The sequence below is a fragment of the Budorcas taxicolor genome, chromosome 1 (assembly GCF_023091745.1).
Source record: "Budorcas taxicolor isolate Tak-1 chromosome 1, Takin1.1, whole genome shotgun sequence".
Classification (NCBI taxonomy): domain Eukaryota; kingdom Metazoa; phylum Chordata; class Mammalia; order Artiodactyla; family Bovidae; genus Budorcas; species Budorcas taxicolor.
The window spans coordinates 118,176,858-118,194,612 of NC_068910.1; the positions used below are offsets into that span (position 1 = coordinate 118,176,858).

Below are 17,755 nucleotides of genomic sequence, written 5' to 3' on the forward strand. Positions count from 1 at the left end.
ATGGCAACCCACTCCAGTGTTCTTGCCTGGAGAATCCCATGGACAGAGGGGCCTGGTGGGCTGCGGTCTATGGAGTTGCAAAGATTTGGACATGGCTAAGCAACTAACACATGCCATTTCAGCTTTGGAAAAGTTTCATGAGAATGATGTACTTTTGGGTAGCTGGGGAACTTATTATATTAGATGTATTCATTCAGTTCAGTTCAGTTCAGTCCCTAGTGGTGTCCGACTCTTTGCAACCCCATGAATCACAGCACGCTAGGCCTCCCTGTCCATCACCAACTCTCAGAGTTCACTCAAACTCATGTCCATCGAGTCGGTGATGCCATCCAGCCATCTCATCCTCTGTCGTCCCCTTCTCCTCCTGCCCCCAATCCCTCCTAGCATCAAGGTCCTTCCCAAGAAGTCAACTCTTCACTTCAGGTGGCCAAAGTATTGGAGTTTCAGCTTCAACATCAGTTCTTCCAATGAACACCCAGGACTGATCTCCTTTAGGATGGACTGGTTGGATCTCCTTGCAGTCCAAGGGATTCTCAAGAGTCTTATCCAACACCACAGTTCAAAAGCATCAATTCTTTGGTGCTCAGCTTTCTACACAGTCCACCTCTCACATCCATACATGACCACTGGAAAAACCATAGCCTTGACTAGACGGACCTTTGTTGGCAAAATAATATCTCTGCTTTTCAATATGTTATCTAGGTTGGTCATAACTTTCCTTCCAAGATGTATTCATTATGAACAACCAAAGCTCTTTTCAACTTAGTTATTCAGGTACACTCAAGGCAGGAGTTGAAAATTCTAAATTGTAGAATCAAATTGGCACTGGACATTGATCAGACAATGAAATGCAAAAATCCTCTTAGTATGCAGATGATAAAGCAAAACAAATTAGTAAGTTTATCATAGAATCTGTGGGGAAAGAGACCAGAATTTTTTTGTAAACAAGAGATGATAGTAGAAAATAATACTATAATTTACATGACAATAATTGATACTCTTAATAGAAGGGTGATATATAAGAGTAATTAATATGTTGTGCCATTGATATTACCTTTATTTAATAGGTTGCCTTTATAGTTTTGTTTTAATGAAAATAAAATTTAGGGCTATTTAACTTTTCCTCCCAATTGTGGTCTCCCTAGCATTTTTTTCCCTGTAAGATTCTTAGTATATCAGTCTGCTTTCTCTTTACATGTAGATTTTTCAAGAACACTTGTAATTAGTGTCAGATTTCATAAATAAGAATTACATATACCCTGTCCTAAGATACAGCAATAGGTACAAACTCAACCTCAACATTCATTTCCATTATCTGAATCAGTGATTTGTGTGTGTGTGAGTGTGTTTCATGACTCAGTGGTTAGATAACAAAATCGATTTGGTAGGCCATGGCTATAATTTTAGAAAAGGAAAAGAATTAGTATGAATAAAAAAATTCTAGAGTTCCTCATGCATTGTCTTAGTTTAGGCTGCTATAGCAAACTACCATAGATTGGATGGCTTAAACAAGATTTTTGTTTTTCACAGTTCTGGAGGCTGAGAAATTTAAGATCAAGGTGCTAGCCAATTCAGTGTCTGGTGAAGGCCCTCTTCTTAATATGCAGACAGCTACCTTTCTGCTATATTATCACATGTTGAAGAAAGAGAGTGAGTGAGCATGCACAAGCAAGCAAGCTAGCTCTCTGATCTCTTCTTATAATGGCACTGATCCTGTCATCAAGGTTCCACATCATCTAGACCTAATTACCTCTCAGTGGCCATGCCTCCAATTACCATCACATTGAGGGTTAGGGTTTCAGTGTAAGAATTTTGGAGACACACAAGCACGTAGTCCATAACACACATAATATGAGTAACGTTTGTTTCATGGAACTTATATTTCAGTTTTATGCTTGTGGATAAAAATAGCTATGTAAGTGCATTTAAGTCATAATGTAAAATATATTTATTTTGGTTGCGGTCAGAAAGCTTGGTGGTGGTGGTGGTGGCGGTGGTGGTGTAGTAGTCACTAAATTGTGTCCGGCCTTTGTGACCCCATGGACTGTAGCCTGCTGGGCTCCTCTATCCATGAGATTTCCCAGCCAAAAATACTAGAGTGGGAATGCCATGCCCTTTTTCAGGGGATCTTCCCAACCCATGAATCAAACCCACGTCTCCTGCATTGCAGGCATATTCTTTACCTTTGAGCCATCAAGGATCCCCCCAAAACGTGAGAAATGTCTAAATTCAGTTAGATCACTGTACTGTACCAACATAGTTAATATATAATACTAATTCTTGATGTTATTTTTCAGAATAAGGAATCAAAAGAAGAGCAAGTGTAAGTATTTATTTCATTTAAAAATTTTTCTTAGTACTTTCCAAGTGTGCTTTACCAGTATGACACAACCTTGCTTTGGTACATATTCTCAGAATATGGTAATATTCTTAAGAAAAGACAGTTTTTTTATCTTAATAAGTTTTGGGGTTTTTTATTGAAAGTGACAGAAAGTTAAATTATCACTTGTTTTGGGAGAATAGAATCTCTTACCATTTTTCTGTGTGGCTACTCAAGAGTCATCCAGTGCTAATACGGACTAAATTTGTTTCCAGCATAAAATCTTTTAAAATACAGTCTATATTATAGTTAGCCAATGTAGACGAAATAAAACTTAACCTTAAAGACAGATTATCTTTTGTCCCAGTAACCCCTTTTACAAAAAGAGTTTCATGCGGTTTGGTTTGTTTAATTAATCTAAGATGTCTTATTTTTTTATGATCCCAGTTGTTAACAGTGAATTTTGAACCTTTACTGAGCACCTGTTAATGCCTGAAGATAATTGTGAGCTATATTCTCCAGCAACATGATTAATGACCATGTAGTAGAGGAAGGAAGTAGGAGAGACATCCCATGAAGAGATCAGTTAAAAGTTTTGTTAAATGAAAAGTAGTAGCTATAGAGAACTCTCTGTAAGGACATACTTATCTTTAAAATGGTAACAAGAACATACTTTGTTAGCTTTAAAGCATCTTGTAGTTGATACTTTCTCATTGATAATGGACATGATCCTCTTGGTACATTAATAGTTCATCATCCAAGATGGGTTTTCACTTTCTCTGTCAACAAGTTGAGCCACTAAACTGATAGTGTGTGTCTGTGTCTTTTCAAGGTTATGTCTGTTGTTGTTCAATCACGAAGTCTTGTCTGACTCTTTGTGACCCCGTGGACTGCAGCACACCAGGCTTCCCTGTCCTTCACTATCTCCCAGAGTTTGCTCAAATTCATGTCCATTGAGTCAGTGAGGGTATCTAACCATCTCATCCTCTGCTGCCCTTTTCTCCTTTTGCCTTTAATCTTTCCCAGTGTCTGGGCCTTTGCCAATGAGTTGGCTCTTCACATCAGGTGGCCGAAGTATTGGAGCTTCCACTTCAATGTCAGTCCTTCCAAAGAACATTCAGGGTTGATTTTCTTTAGGATTGACTGATCTGATGTTCTTTAAGTCCAAGGGACCATCAAGAGTCTTCCCCAACACCACAGTTTGAAAACATCAATTCTTCGGCACTCAGCCTTCTTTACAGTCCAAGTCTCACATCCTTATATGACTACTAGGAAATCCACAGCTTTAACTATACAGACCTCTGCTGGCAAATTCCTGTCTCTGCTTTCTAATATGCTGTCTAGGTTTGTCATAGCTTTCCTTCCAACGAGTGAACGTCTTTTAATTTAATGCCTGCAGTCACTGGACCATCTGCAGTGATTTTGGAGCCCAAGAAAATAAAATCTGTCACTGCTTTCACTTTCCCCTCTTCTATTTGCCATGAAGTGATGTAACCAGATGCAATGATCTTAGTTTTTTGAATGTTGGGTTTTAAGCCAACTTTTTCACTCTTCTCTTTCACCCTCATCAAGAGGCTCTTTAGTTCCTCTCACTTTCTGCCATTAGAGTGGTATCATCTGCATATGTGAGGTTGTCGGTATTTCTCCTGGCAATCTTGATTTCAGGTAATCATCCAGCCTGGCATTTCACATGATATACTCTGCACATAAGTTAAATAAGCAGGGTGACAATATACCGCCTTGATGTACTCCTTTCCCAATTTTGAATCAGTCAGCTGTTCCATGTCCAGTTCTAACTGTTAATTCTTGGCATACGGGTTTCTCAGGAGACAGGAAAGGTGGTCTGATATTCCCACCTCTTTAAGAATTTTCCGTAGTTGTTGTGATTTTACAGTTTTCATTGTTTTCCCACATTTGCTTCATTCTTCCCTTCACATTTATTGTTTGAATGTTTTCAGTCTCAAAACTGTATAATTTTATCTATACATGCTTCAGTTTACATCTCTTTGATAGAAGAATATTTTCCTATATTATCACAATGCTATTATCATACTTTAAAAATTTAGAAGTAACCTTTTCTAGCTTTTCAAAAGTATAAATTCATATTTTTACATCTGTTGTGGTTTCAGGAAGAATATAAATTTTTAAAAACTGTTGAAGTAATATGGAAAACTGAGTTTTGGAATGGTGGTCTAAACAAGTAATTTATTTCATTGAACTTTCCAAAATGTTTGAGTTAGTCTAGAATACTTCAGTGATATGTAATGACTGTTCTGTAGTGTTTTACAAGTTATTCTACAAGCATAATATGTCCTTTTTTCTGGATCTCATTGACCTAAAATAAGTACTATTGCATCTATTTTCTATTTGCTAATAAAGTCAAGTAATTTATATCATGCTATATGTAAAATACTATTTCTTGTTATTATTCAGCAAGATTAGGAAGGAAATTCATAGCTACTAAATAGTAGGCCAACTGAAATGATACTAGCATGCATTTAAATTTTAGACATAGGTATAAAAATGAGTTAATTGCCATTGTACTTATAGTATTTCCTTTCTTTTCCCAGTGGTTTCTAGTTACTGAAATTCATTATCACTACAATTTTTTTTTAAATAAAATCTTGTTACCAAAAAAAAAAACACCTGTTACAAAACAAACCTCCATCTTAAATCTGCTTTATGTATGTTACTATTCAGAACCCTCTATTTAAATGTAGATGAGACCTAAGTACTGAAGTTGATCAAACCAACCTGCCTGTCAGGAATGCTGTAATGAGTAAATAATATAGCAGATGTGGAAATGCTTGTCAATATTTCCCAAAGTATTGTTTCTCAAAGTAACTGATGTTAATAATTATATCTTGAAAAATGAACTCCATGGTCTCATAATTCTTAGAAGCACTACTATAAACAGAATAGGTACCTCAATTGAGTGCTATCTCAAATATGCTAAAATTCATTGTGAGTCTCCAAAAGAAATACATGGTATCGGCACTGTCCAAACTTTGAACCTGTCTGATCTAAGCATCTCACGAGACCAGTACAATATTAATTTGGGAAATAATGGCTTAGATGAAAAACGCTATACAGTTATAAAAGGTCACATTGGTTATGTCACCACTATAGCCCAAATATGATAGGAAAGGAAGAGCAGTTGAAGAAAGAACAAGCAAATCTGTATGCAATCAGTAGATTTATGAAAGATGATGCAAGCAATATTCAAGAAGATTCTACAACTGAAGACAAGTTCTATAGTCTGGATGAATTGCATATTCTGGACATGATACAGCAGGTAAGCCTGATTGGAGAGGGTACAGTCCTGCCTTCCTTTTTCTAGAATAATTATTAACGATTTTCTCCCCATGACTCTTTGAACATCATATTAACCTAGTGATTTATGTTGTGTTTGTGAGGAAAAAGAAAAAGTAGGAAAGGAGGGACAGAGGGATGGCTGACATACAAAAGAACTCTGCTACTGCTACTGCTAAGTCGCTTCAGTTGTGTCCGACTCTGTGCGACCCCATAGACGGCAGCCCACCAGGGCCCCCCATCCCTGGGATTCTCCAGGCAAGAACACCGGAGTGGGTTGCCATTTCCTTCTCCAATGCATGAAAGTGAAAAGTGAAAGAGAAGTCGCTCAGTCATGTCCGACTCTTAGCGACCCCATGGACTGCAGCCCACCAGGCTCCTCCGTCCGTGGGATTTTCCAAGAGTACTGGAGTGGGGTGCCATTGCCTTCTCTGTGGAGAAAAAAGAACTCTAGGAACTAGAAACTCTTCACTTTAGTCCTCAAACCATTTCCTGATTTTAAGTATTGGTCAGAGTTGATTACAAATGCATACCTTATAAAGAGTTTTCAAATAACACAAGAAAGAAAAAATACCCTAGGATAATCCCACTGGATTAAATTTCATTAGGAAAATAGCTTTATAAAACAAAGCTACTTTCATTTTTTAGATAATTAAACTTCGCTGTTACAAAGAAATATCTACAAAAATGTTAATAACAACACTTTTTGGGGGTTCCTTTCCTGTTAGTAGTCAGTGCTGGGGAAGACATACATATATGAAGGTGCACATGAGCATGATCTATGTGCTCAACAGAGTACTTAATGAGACAAAACTATGAAAGCTTGTTTTTAGTGAAAAACCCCAGGATTTACTTACCCATGAGAATTTTATACTGAGATAATTTTATGATAACCTGTTCCAGGGTTTAAGTATAATATATAGTATATATTATCAATAATATTGATTGTGTAAGGAAACAGTGCAAATGATTCTCTGACTGATAGTACATTAGTATGACTGTCGTATCTTTCTGTCTCCTTTCCAATTAAAATACGTAAAGTTTAACTGAAATGACATATTCTAGGCTTTAGATGACACACTAAGGTTTAAATGTGGGGTCTTTAGTTTTCATTCAACAGCTATGAGAACTCAAAAATAGAATCAAAATGTCACACACATTTTGAAAAATGTTTATTCATTCATTTATTCAAAAAGCACTTAGCACCTACTTTGTGTCAAGAGGTATGCCAAGATATGGTCCCTGTGATGATAGTGTTTATAATCCAGTGGAGAAATTGAACATTAACCTAAGGTGATAATTCCTAAGGTAATAATTAGGTACTTGAGCAATCAAGGTTGCCTGAGTTAGAATTCTGGCTCTTTCACTTACTGTGTGACCTTGGGCAAGTTACCTAGTTTTATCATCTCTAAAACAGGAATATCGAGTACCTGCTTCATATGATCTTGTGACAACAAAAGCATTACGAAAAAAACTTTAAAAATGGTGAGCTTGCAGTTAACATTATCTAGTAGTAGCAGCAGCAGACAAGTAACTCTGGTATTGTTCAGTGAATGCTGTAATTGGAGAGAGGTAGATTTATTTAAACTAATCAGAGAATGATGTTTGCATTGAAAGCTGTAATGCATGAGTTAGCAACTTAAATACCCACCAAATAAGTAAAATAGTAGTGCTTTTCCTTTAAATAACTGTCATATTAAGTGCTTTTTTTTTTAAGTTATTTATTTCTGTCTGTGCTGGGTCTTTGTTGCTCTGTGGGTTTTTCTGTAGCTGTGGCAAGTGGGGGCTACTCTCTAGTTGCGGTATGCATGCATCTCATTGCGGTGGCTTCTCTGGTTGTGGAGCACAGGCTTAGCTGCTCCACAGAATATAGGATCTTCCAGGAGAGGGATTGAACCCGTGGCACTTACATTGGTAGGTGCATTCTTTACCACTGAGCCACGGGGGAAGCCCCCTAAGTGCTGTTTTAAAGAGAAAAATAAAGCATTCATATTCCATTTGCTCAATAGGGCTCAACCAAGATAACTACAGAATATGGAGAAACTGAGAAGGAAAAGCTCGCTCGACAACGGCAGCTTTGTAAATTGCACTATCAGTGTGAAGTAAGTACTTCTGCCCTTAGATCTCAGGCAAGTCAGAGATAGTTTTTGAAGAGTCCAATTTTTTTCTTTAAATTTCTGAAGACTTGAACAAAATTAGTTGAAATAATATTTTTCATCAATCAGGATTTCAAAAGACAGTTGAAAACAGTGACTTTGTGGTGGCAAGAAAACCAAATGCAGATTAAAAAGAAAGATAAAATCATCGCATCTCTTAACCAACAAGTGGCTTTTGGAATCAGTAAGATGTCCAAGTAAGTACAAATCTGTTGATAGAAGAAAATCCTGTGTTAAAAGATAATCCCTATGTAGCCACTAGGTGGCATTGTGACTGCACATTAGGAACTGCCAACCACAAGGACTGCACTTGCTAAAAAACCCACTGTATTTTTTGCCTTGCCAGCTGGATTGAGAAATAAGCAACTGCTCACTCTATATATCAAGCTTTTCATATATTGGCTGAATAAGTGTGAAGATAATAGAATTGCATGAGAATGATAATTAACTTTCAGGTCATGGCTCTAATTTGTAAAAATGTGACTAATGATTGGCTAGTTTATAGCATATGAGAATTACATTCCTCAAATACATCACTGACTCACTTTAATACTTTTTAATGTTGGTTTCTGAGAGTATTTGTGTTTTAAGCACAAGATATTGAAAACAAATCAAATTCCTGGAGAATCTTCTCTCCCCTATCAATCTCATATCTCTTACAACCTTAAGTATTAAATGCCTAAGACTAAAAATTCTGATTTAATATGGAAAATTAGTATCCTTGCTCCATTCTTTTTAATCTAGCCACTGCTTCAAACCACTATTGGGTGAAATAACAGTATAATTTGTAACATATTATTTTGATAAACAGTGATACCACAAAATACCAGTCATTCATGATGTCTGATTTCAAATCCACTGCAGTTCCTAGCGGAGAAGGCAGTGGCAACCCACTCCAGTTCTCCTGCCTGGAAAACCCCATGGGCGGAGGAGCCTGGTAGGCTGCAGTCCACGGGCTCGCGAAGAGTCGGACACGACTGAGCGACTTAGCAGCAGCAGCAGTTCCTAGACTGCTAATAATAAAAATAGGTTCTAGGGAGTATCTCAGTGTAAGGAACTCATGATGCCAATTGGAAAATTGGAAAAATGCTTGACAGAGATTTTGGTCTTAAATTTTCTCCCACATAACATATCATTCAACCTGAAGGGGTTTTAAGGAAGAACAGGATGCCATACCTCTGGCAACATGATATCACTTGCAAACACTTTCAGGTTTGTGGACCTAAGATAGCTGGGGCAAACTAAACTGGCTGACATCACTTAAGAAACCACACTTCAGGATTCAAAACTTTGTCTTTTAGCCTGAAAAATAATGACCAATCCATGAATATGTTACATAGCATCAGAGATCAGAAAAGCAATGCCACCCATGCAGCTGCCTTTCTCCTTCACTATCTGAGATGTTCCTCTTCAATCCTGATACCTTACCCAGTGTAAGCAACCAGTTATAAAAAGCTGAGTCCATCAAATTCTCTAATCAAGTGTTCTCATAAAAAAATTCTAGCTTGTGTGTTCATTGTGTGAGGACATCAAACATTTATCAAGTTCCCACAGTGTGCAAACAATTATGCAAGGACATGTAAAAGATGCCAAGACGTATCAGATATTAACTGTGAGCTTGTGGAAAATACAGATTAATATGCTGCTGCTGCTGCTGCTAAGTTGCTTCAGTCGTGTCCGACTCTGTGTGACCCCATAGACGCCAGCCCACCAGGCTCCCCCGTCCCTGGGATTCTCCAGGCAAGAACACTGGAGTGGGTTGCCATTTCCTTCTCCAATGCATGAAAGTGAAAAGGGAAAGTGAAGTCACTCAGTCGTGTCCGACTGTTAGTGACCCCATGGACTGCAGCCTACCAGGCTCCTCCATCCATGGGATTTTCCAGGCAAGAGGACTGGAGTGGGTGCCATTGCCTTCTCCGAATGACGTAACTAGGTGACATCAAACACAAATAAAGTTTGCAAGCTTCTTTACTGCGTCCCGTTATCAGTGGATGGCTGTATGCTTCCTTTTTCATGATGCTAACATGTGGGTTTCTTTTCTGAGATCATTGAATGAAACTAAGCTTTAAACTCTTCCTCCACAAAGATCTAGAAGACCATGGGCACAAACCTTCAACCATCCCATCAGTTCTATCCCAGGGTCACTGTGGGAATGGAGTAAGACTGAATAGGATTATTTCAAGAAGCACAATACAAGACATCTATGCAACAAAGCTGGACGATATGAAGGCTCCCAAATTTGCAGTAGAACACTAGGCCTCATATGAGAGGATTAAAATTACATACAATAGAGGGACCACCACTTCACCAACAGGTAGTAGCTTCTTGAGTTGCAAGTCCTGCTTAAAACTAAAACACCCTGGATAGAACACAACGAACATAGGAAGACTCTGAAAGGTATAAGAAGAAAGGTGACTGTCTAGAAACCTTGGAACTTGAAGAATGATGTGACAGTGATTTTTCTTATTGCCTTCCATGTATACTAGACAGGGCACTGCAGAAACCTCCAACATGAAATTGCTAGTAAGCACAGGGGAGGGGGGCACTAAAGCACCAGGAAAAGTCTCCCTTTAAGCAAATGATGAGGGAAAGGAAGACAGAATAACATGAAACCTTTTTGGCACTACACATTTACTCTAGCCAAACAGCAGTAGCTCCACACCACCCACCCCAGACACAGGTGCTACACTCTGACAAAAGATGGGCATACTTGGTTCCTCCTCAGCTACAAATAGAATTGTTCTGACTATTAATAACAAACGATTTCTAACATTTTATGGCGTTCTTTCTTCTTAGGTTACAGCGTCAGAGCCATGCTAAAGATAATGAAATTAAGAACCTTAAAGAGCAACTTTCTATGAAAAGGTAACAAACAGCTGGTCCTACAGTAGACTGCTGTCAGAGACTAGGGCTCATGAGTTCTTTTCTCTGTATTGCAATCATTACTGCTATCTGTGACTGCTTTATGAAACTGGCTAAGTTTTGTTCTGATTCATACATTTTTTTATAATTGTTGTTTTGAGATCTAGTTCATATAGAATAAGATTCACCTTGTTATAGTATACAATTACTTGTTTTTTAGTATATTCACAGAGGATTACAACCATCACCACTATCCAATTCTAGGACATTTTTATCACCCTAAAAAGAAACTCTGGAGCCATTAGAAATCACTGATTCTCTTTTGGCAACCACTAGTCTTTTTTTTTTTTTTTTGGTCTGGACATTTCATATAAATGGAGTCATATAATACATGCCTTTTCTGATTAACTTCTTTCACTTAACATGATGTTTTCAAGGTTCATCCATATTGCAGCAGGTATCAGTACTCATTCCTTTTTTATGGACAGATAATATTCCATTATATGGATATACCACATTTTTCATCAGTTGATGGACATTTTGTTTGTTTCCAGTTTTGACTATTATCAGTAATGCTGTTATGAATATTTGTATACAAATTTTTTTGTGTGGACATATGCTTTTAGTTCTCTTGGGTATGTACCTAAGAGTAGATTTGGTAAGACATGCAGTGAGCTCTGTGTTTAACTTTTGGAGGAACTGCCAGACTGTCTTCTAAGTGACTGCACCATTTTACAATCCCATCAGCAATGTATGAGTATTTTGATTCTCTACATTCTCACCAATACTTATGTTATCTGTTTTTGTTTCACCCATCATAGTATTTGTGAAGTGGTATATATCTTTGTGGTTTTTATTTGCATTTTCCTAATAGTTATCTTTTCATGTGCTTACTGTCTATTTGTGCATCTGCTTGGATAAGTGTCCATTTACTTCCTTTGAATATTTTAAATATTAGATTGTTTCTCTTTCACTGGGCTTCCCTAGTGGCTAAGTTGGTAAAGAATCTGTCTGCAATGCAGGAGACCCAGGTTCGATCCCTGAGTCAGGAAGATCCCCTGGAGAAGAAACTGGCAACCCACTCTAGTACTGTTTCCTGGAGAATTCCGTGGACAGAGGAGCCAGGCAGGCTACAGTCCATGGGATCGCAGTCGGTCTTGACCGTGTGACTGACTTTCGCTTTCACTTTTTTCTCTTATAACTATTGACTTTTAAGAGTTCTTTGTATATTCTGGACACAAGTTCCTTGTCAGATACATGATTTATAAATATTTTCTTCCATTCTGTGGATTGTGTTTTTACTTCCTTGATGATGTCCTTTGAAGCACAGTTAAGTTTGATGAAATCCAATTTATTTTTTTCTCTCATAGGCAAAATTTTCACAGCATTCAATGGCATTATAATTCCTTTTTGTTGACTCTTTCCATATTTTATAATTTTTCCCCTCAAAATACTCTGGCCTTAATGGATATTAACAACATATTGTTTTATCAAGCTTCTCATAAATGTTTGTCAGATATTGTCAGGTATTCAAGCATCCAGATGTTTCTAATAATAAAACAGTGAGGAAAGCCTTGTGAAAAAGTTCTTATTACAATGCTATATGTCCAATTAGATGCTTTCATTGGGAATATAATTTGGTATGTATGGTCTAGTGTTCTGGGGCTCAAGTGTAGGAAGTTGAAATGGGTTAGGAAAAAGAGAAACCTCATAGGTAACCATTTTCCACAAAGTCCTTCATAAATAATATCCTTATCCGCATCTCCTCCTCTCTTTCTCAACCTACAGGAATTGTTTTCATTCTGAGGTACTGAATATGAGCACTGAGATAACCAGTAAAATATGTTAATATAATGATGTAGCTTTATTACAGGGATGGTTGCTATTGTTATAAAAAGGCTTGTAGAACCTTTATTTGATGTAAAATTTGTTAATAATAATAGCTTATTACTTAGTACTTAATATGTGCCAGATGCAAGTACTTAATATATATTATCTGAATGAATGTTTCACAACAACTCTTTGAGGTAAGGAATATAATTTTCTCCATTTTTCTATATGAGGAAACTGAGGTATAGAGAAGTAACTTGTTCATGGTTTCACATTTAATAAGTTGTGAAGGTCAGATTTATCTTCAGACAGCTTGATTTCAGAGCCAAGTTTTAAATCATAACCTCTGTACTGACAACTTTAAACCTTCCACACTCATGACAGTAAAGGATAACACTAAGGGTTAAGCAGTGTCTCGTCTTGCTTCTATGTGCCGTATAGTTTTCAGGAAATCATTTCCTATTCATTGAATAGCTTGTATCTGTGTGCCTCCTGAATAAAGTGGAAGAGTCTGACCTTGCTGCAATGTTACTGACTCTTTAATTATCATATATTTCAGATCTCAGTGGGAAATGGAGAAGCATAATCTGGAAAGCACGATTAAAACATACTTAAACAAACTGAATGCAGAAACTAGCAGGGCTTTAACAGCTGAGGTAAAAAAAAAAAGAGATGGAGTTGGGGAGGGAAGTTTTACTTGTGTACTAGTAAATGCTAAAATACTAAAGAATTTTGAAAAGATTATTTTTTGAATAAACAGAATTAAGACATCTTAGGACCAGCCAGAAAAACAGTTCAAACTCTTGTACTTTTCTTTTGACTCATTGGCGTTTTGTATATTTACTTGAAGATTGATGATCTTACGTTGTTTTCCCCAAAATGACTCCAAGAAATTGGTCTGCTTAAGTATATATATCATACTGATTTTGGAAAATTCTCATTAAACCAGGTGACTAAGCCAAATGTCTAAGAATAATATTTCACTGCTGCTATAATAAATCCTTTCTTTGCTGTTTAACTATATAGATATTTCAAAACCACACACACCATACATTCCAGTCAAAAACTAACTTACCTCTTCCCCTAGAAAGTCATCCAGTCTCTCCTAAGTTATTTTTGAACACCACAGCTAGGATTTCTCAAAAGAAATGTGATTTTATGTATGTGTATAATTTTTATTTGTAGATAACCAATCTTGCTGTACAATAAAATTCAAATTTTTGGAGAGCTCATTGACATTAAAATCATCACAAACCTTCTCACCTTGGTCATGGGTAAGGTCTGTTTTTAACAGAGTACTCTGAAATCCAGAGCTCAACAATCAAGGGTTGATCTCTGCACCAAAAATCCCTGGAGAGTGATGTATTAGAGTATTAAATTTAACTGGGGAAAGAAAACAATCTCAGATTACCTTAAGAATCAAGTTTGTAGACTTTTTCACTGCTTTTAATTGGAAAGTTTCTACTTCAATTTATTAATTTTAGAAACATTTAATGCTGTCCAAGAGTATAGTAAGCTATCTTCAGTGAATATTGAGTGATCCATAGAAAAAAACAAAGGCCAAATGACCATGCATCAATAATACTTGGAAAGACATCAGACTAGATGACCTCCAAGCCCCATTTGGGTGGCTTAGTCCTATATGGTCTCATTGTTTTCTTACTCCTTCATCAATTAAAACAAAAGTCAAATAGCAGGACTTCTTTTGAGTGTTCTTAAACTTTGCAGATGACACCACCCTTATGGCAGAATGTGAAGAGGAACTAAAAAGCCTCTTGATGAAAGTGAAAGAGGAGAGTGAAAAAGTTGGCTTAAAGCTCAACATTCAGAAAACGAAGATCATGGCATCTGGTCCCATTACTTCATGGGAAATAGATGGGGAAACAGTGTCAGACTTTATATTTTTGGGCTCCAAAATCACTGCAGATGGTGACTGCTGCCATGAAATTAAAAGATGCTTACTCCTTGGAAGGAAAGTTATGACCAACCTAGATAGAATATTGAAAAGCAGAGACATTACTTTGCCAACAAAGGTCTGTCTAGTCAAGGCTATGGTTTTTCCAGTGGTCATGTATGGATGTGAGAGTTGGACCGTGAAGAAAGCTGAGCACCAAAGAATTGATGCTTTTGAACTGTGGTGTTGGAGAAGACTCTTGAGAGTCCCTTGGACTGCAAGAAGATCCAACCAGTCCATTCTGAAGGAGATCAGTCCTGGGTGTTCTTTGGAAGGACTGATGCTAAAGCTGAAACTCCAGTACTTTGGCCACCTCATGCGAAGAGTTGACTCGTTGGAAAAGACTCTGATGCTGGGAGGGATTGGGGGCAGGAGGAGAAGGGGACGACCGAGGATGAGATGGCTGGATGGCATCACTGACTCGATGGACATGAGTTTGAGTGAACTCCGGGAGTTGGTGATGGACAGGGAGGCCTGGCATGCTGTGGTTCATGGGGTCACAAAGAGTCAAACATGACTGAGTAACTGAACTGAGCTGAAACTTTGCTGCAGAATCTGAGAGGTTTTAAAAACCCCATTTACCAGGTTGCACCTAGAATCAATTACATTAAAATCTCTGGAACCAAAGCAGCATTTTTTAAAATTTCTGAGATGATTCAATTGCATATGCAAGTTTGAAAACTAATGTTCTAAAATGTTTACCAACCAAGTAACTTTTGAATAAAAATAGTAGAACTTCAGGATTGATCAAAGAGCTTTAATGTGTTATGGTCAGGAAAGAAGCTCAGGTGCTATTAGAAGAGATCTTTTAAAATAGCTTTAAGTTTACTTGAAATGTTTGAAGAAAAATGTGTTCTTCTATAAGGACACCTTTCACTTCTTTCTCTTTCTCTCAAAAATCTGTAGGTATATTTCTTACAGTGTCGTAGAGATTTTGGTTTGCTTCATCTAGAGCAGACTGAAAAGGAATGCCTCAGTCAGCTTGCCAGGGCGACTCGTATGGCAGCAAGGTAACCTCTTCCTCTTCCTTAATGTGTCTTGAGCTCTGAGATCTCACAGGTGGCTCCAAGGTTGAACATAATCTGTTCTGTGTTTTACATATATGACATCAGAATCTTTGGAATGAAGAAGCCATTTTTTTTTTAACCCTCAGATGTCATTTAATCACTTTGAGCTTTTACTTTGTTGCTCCTGCTGTAGCACGGAGAAGTCTATTAAGTGCAGTAATAGCTGCTAGCAGATTTTTCCCTTCCTCTACAATGAAGCAGATTAGAAGTCTCAGTCAGAGACATGCATGAAAGCGAAAGTGAAAACGAAGTCGCTCAGTCGTGTCCGACTCTTTGTGACCCCGTGAACTAAAGCCCACCAGGCTCCTCCGTCCTTGGGATTTTCCAGGCAAGAATACTGGAGTGGGTTGCCATTTCCTTCTCTAGGGGAACTTCCCAACCCAGGGATCAAACCCAGGTCTCCTGCATTGCAGGTAGATGCTTTAACCTCTGAGCCACCAGATATTTACAAAACAAGGTGGATTCCAACTGAAAACTTTTTATAATTCTTTTCTTTTAAAGATTGATTTTAAATGCCTTTAGAAAAAATACACTGAGGGAAAATCGGCATTAATACCTAAAACTGTGTTAAAGGCAGTTTGCTACTGTGCTACAAATGAATGGTTTTCAAATTTTGGGCAGGTTACATAGGATTCTTCTTCAATTTGTAATTTTACCAGGTACACCTTTAAACTTAAGGAATTAATTGAGTTGAAAATCTCTGAGACCAATGCATCACTATTTTTAACGATTATTATTTCAATATAATCGTCATTATTCTTCAGTTCTGAAGAATCAGAATCTCTGATGTTTAACAAGATTCCTAGTATCTACTGATGTACGTTCAGGTCAGGGAAGCACTGTTATAAGTGATCAGTCTGTCTTTGCTTCCGCAAAGGGGAAATGATGCCCTATAAATTAGAATATTATCAAGCTTGTTTGTATGAGATGATCTCAGTGATAACTTGTTAGGCTCTTTTAAAGTTATTGTGCTGGGTGATTCTGGGGTGGGGATGTTACAACAGATAGAACCGTCTGAAAGGCCACATGAAATCTCTCTTCTAGAGATACCAGACCCTAAACACCTTAAAACTGTTTTACTTAAATCATTTGGTGGGCTGCTTGGCAGAGCTGCTGTGTCTGTGCAATTTATACATTTTATAGAAACAGCAATCTATAATTCATCCTTGCAAAGGAGGTACTTCTTTGTGATTTGCCTTTTTGTAGGAAATATCTTTTTCTAATTTACAAGAGAGCCTTATAGGCCAACCATGGCCTTGTGATGTCAAGGTTAATGTGAAAATGGTCCAAAACCTGCTTCCAAGATGAGTCAACATCTTTGAGATTGCTCGTGCACTGATGCACTTGTGAGTTCCAAGTCACTTCAGTCATGTCCCATGACTCTGCCCTGTAGCCCGCCAGGCTCCTCTGTCCGTGGGATTCTCCAGGCAAGAAAACTGGTGTGGGTTGCCATCCCCTCCTCCAGGGGATCTTCCCAACCCAGGTATCGAACCTGCATCTCATATCTTCTGCATTGGCAGGCGGGTTCTTTACCCACCTGGGAAACCAAACTAGATGGCTAGGGCAATTTCCCTACTTGGTCTTCTTTGCCTGCCTTCTTCAGTGGAGAGATTCATGTACAGAGGTTTTATAGTAAGTATGTCCTAAAAAATATTGCCATGATAGAAAAATCTTTGTGTTCTGGAAGCAGAGGTTATATCCACTGTTTAGAAAAGAGATCTTGTGTTTGTTTCCTAGTCTTTTCTTAAAACTTTTGATAACAAGTCCTTCCATACAACTTTCTTCCCATTTGAGGCAACTGGTGATAGAGGTAATTTTGTTGTTTTGTTTTATTTACGTAAATACTAGGGAACATAATAGAAACTTTTGGAAATTTAAGTGGCATATACAAAGAACTTTCTTTTGTGTTTCCATGTTTGTGCCAGCAACCTAAAATCACTTCAATTAAAGGCTGCAGTAGACAGTTGGAGTGCCATTGTGACAGATGTTAGAAACAAGATTACATTCCTCAGGGTAAGTCATGAAGTATTTGGAGTGAATTGACTCAATGGTATAGATGGTATATACTTAAAAAACAAAATCTAATATTAAAAACAATTGGAAGAAAAGCTATGACAAACCTGGTGGTGGTTTAGTTAGTAAGTCATGTCTGACTCTTGGGACCTCATGGACAAAAGCTTGCCAAGCTCCTCTGTTCATGGCATCCTCTAGGCAAGAATACTGGAGTGGATTGCCATTTCCTTCTCCAGGGGAT

At 37.6% G+C, this 17,755-nt stretch overlaps 1 protein-coding gene across 1 annotated transcript in view; it reads left to right on the forward strand.

The window, feature by feature from the left end:
• Window positions 1-17,755, forward strand: part of DZIP3 (DAZ interacting zinc finger protein 3) — a 102,045-nt gene that overhangs the window by 69,179 nt on the left and 15,111 nt on the right. The window contains exons 17-24 of the mRNA XM_052643282.1: window positions 2,298-2,323; window positions 5,450-5,615; window positions 7,642-7,734; window positions 7,858-7,985; window positions 10,585-10,653; window positions 13,040-13,136; window positions 15,341-15,444; window positions 17,427-17,514. Of these exons, the coding sequence (XP_052499242.1) occupies window positions 2,298-2,323; window positions 5,450-5,615; window positions 7,642-7,734; window positions 7,858-7,985; window positions 10,585-10,653; window positions 13,040-13,136; window positions 15,341-15,444; window positions 17,427-17,514 (771 nt within the window). The remainder of the gene's footprint in view (window positions 1-2,297; window positions 2,324-5,449; window positions 5,616-7,641; window positions 7,735-7,857; window positions 7,986-10,584; window positions 10,654-13,039; window positions 13,137-15,340; window positions 15,445-17,426; window positions 17,515-17,755) is intronic.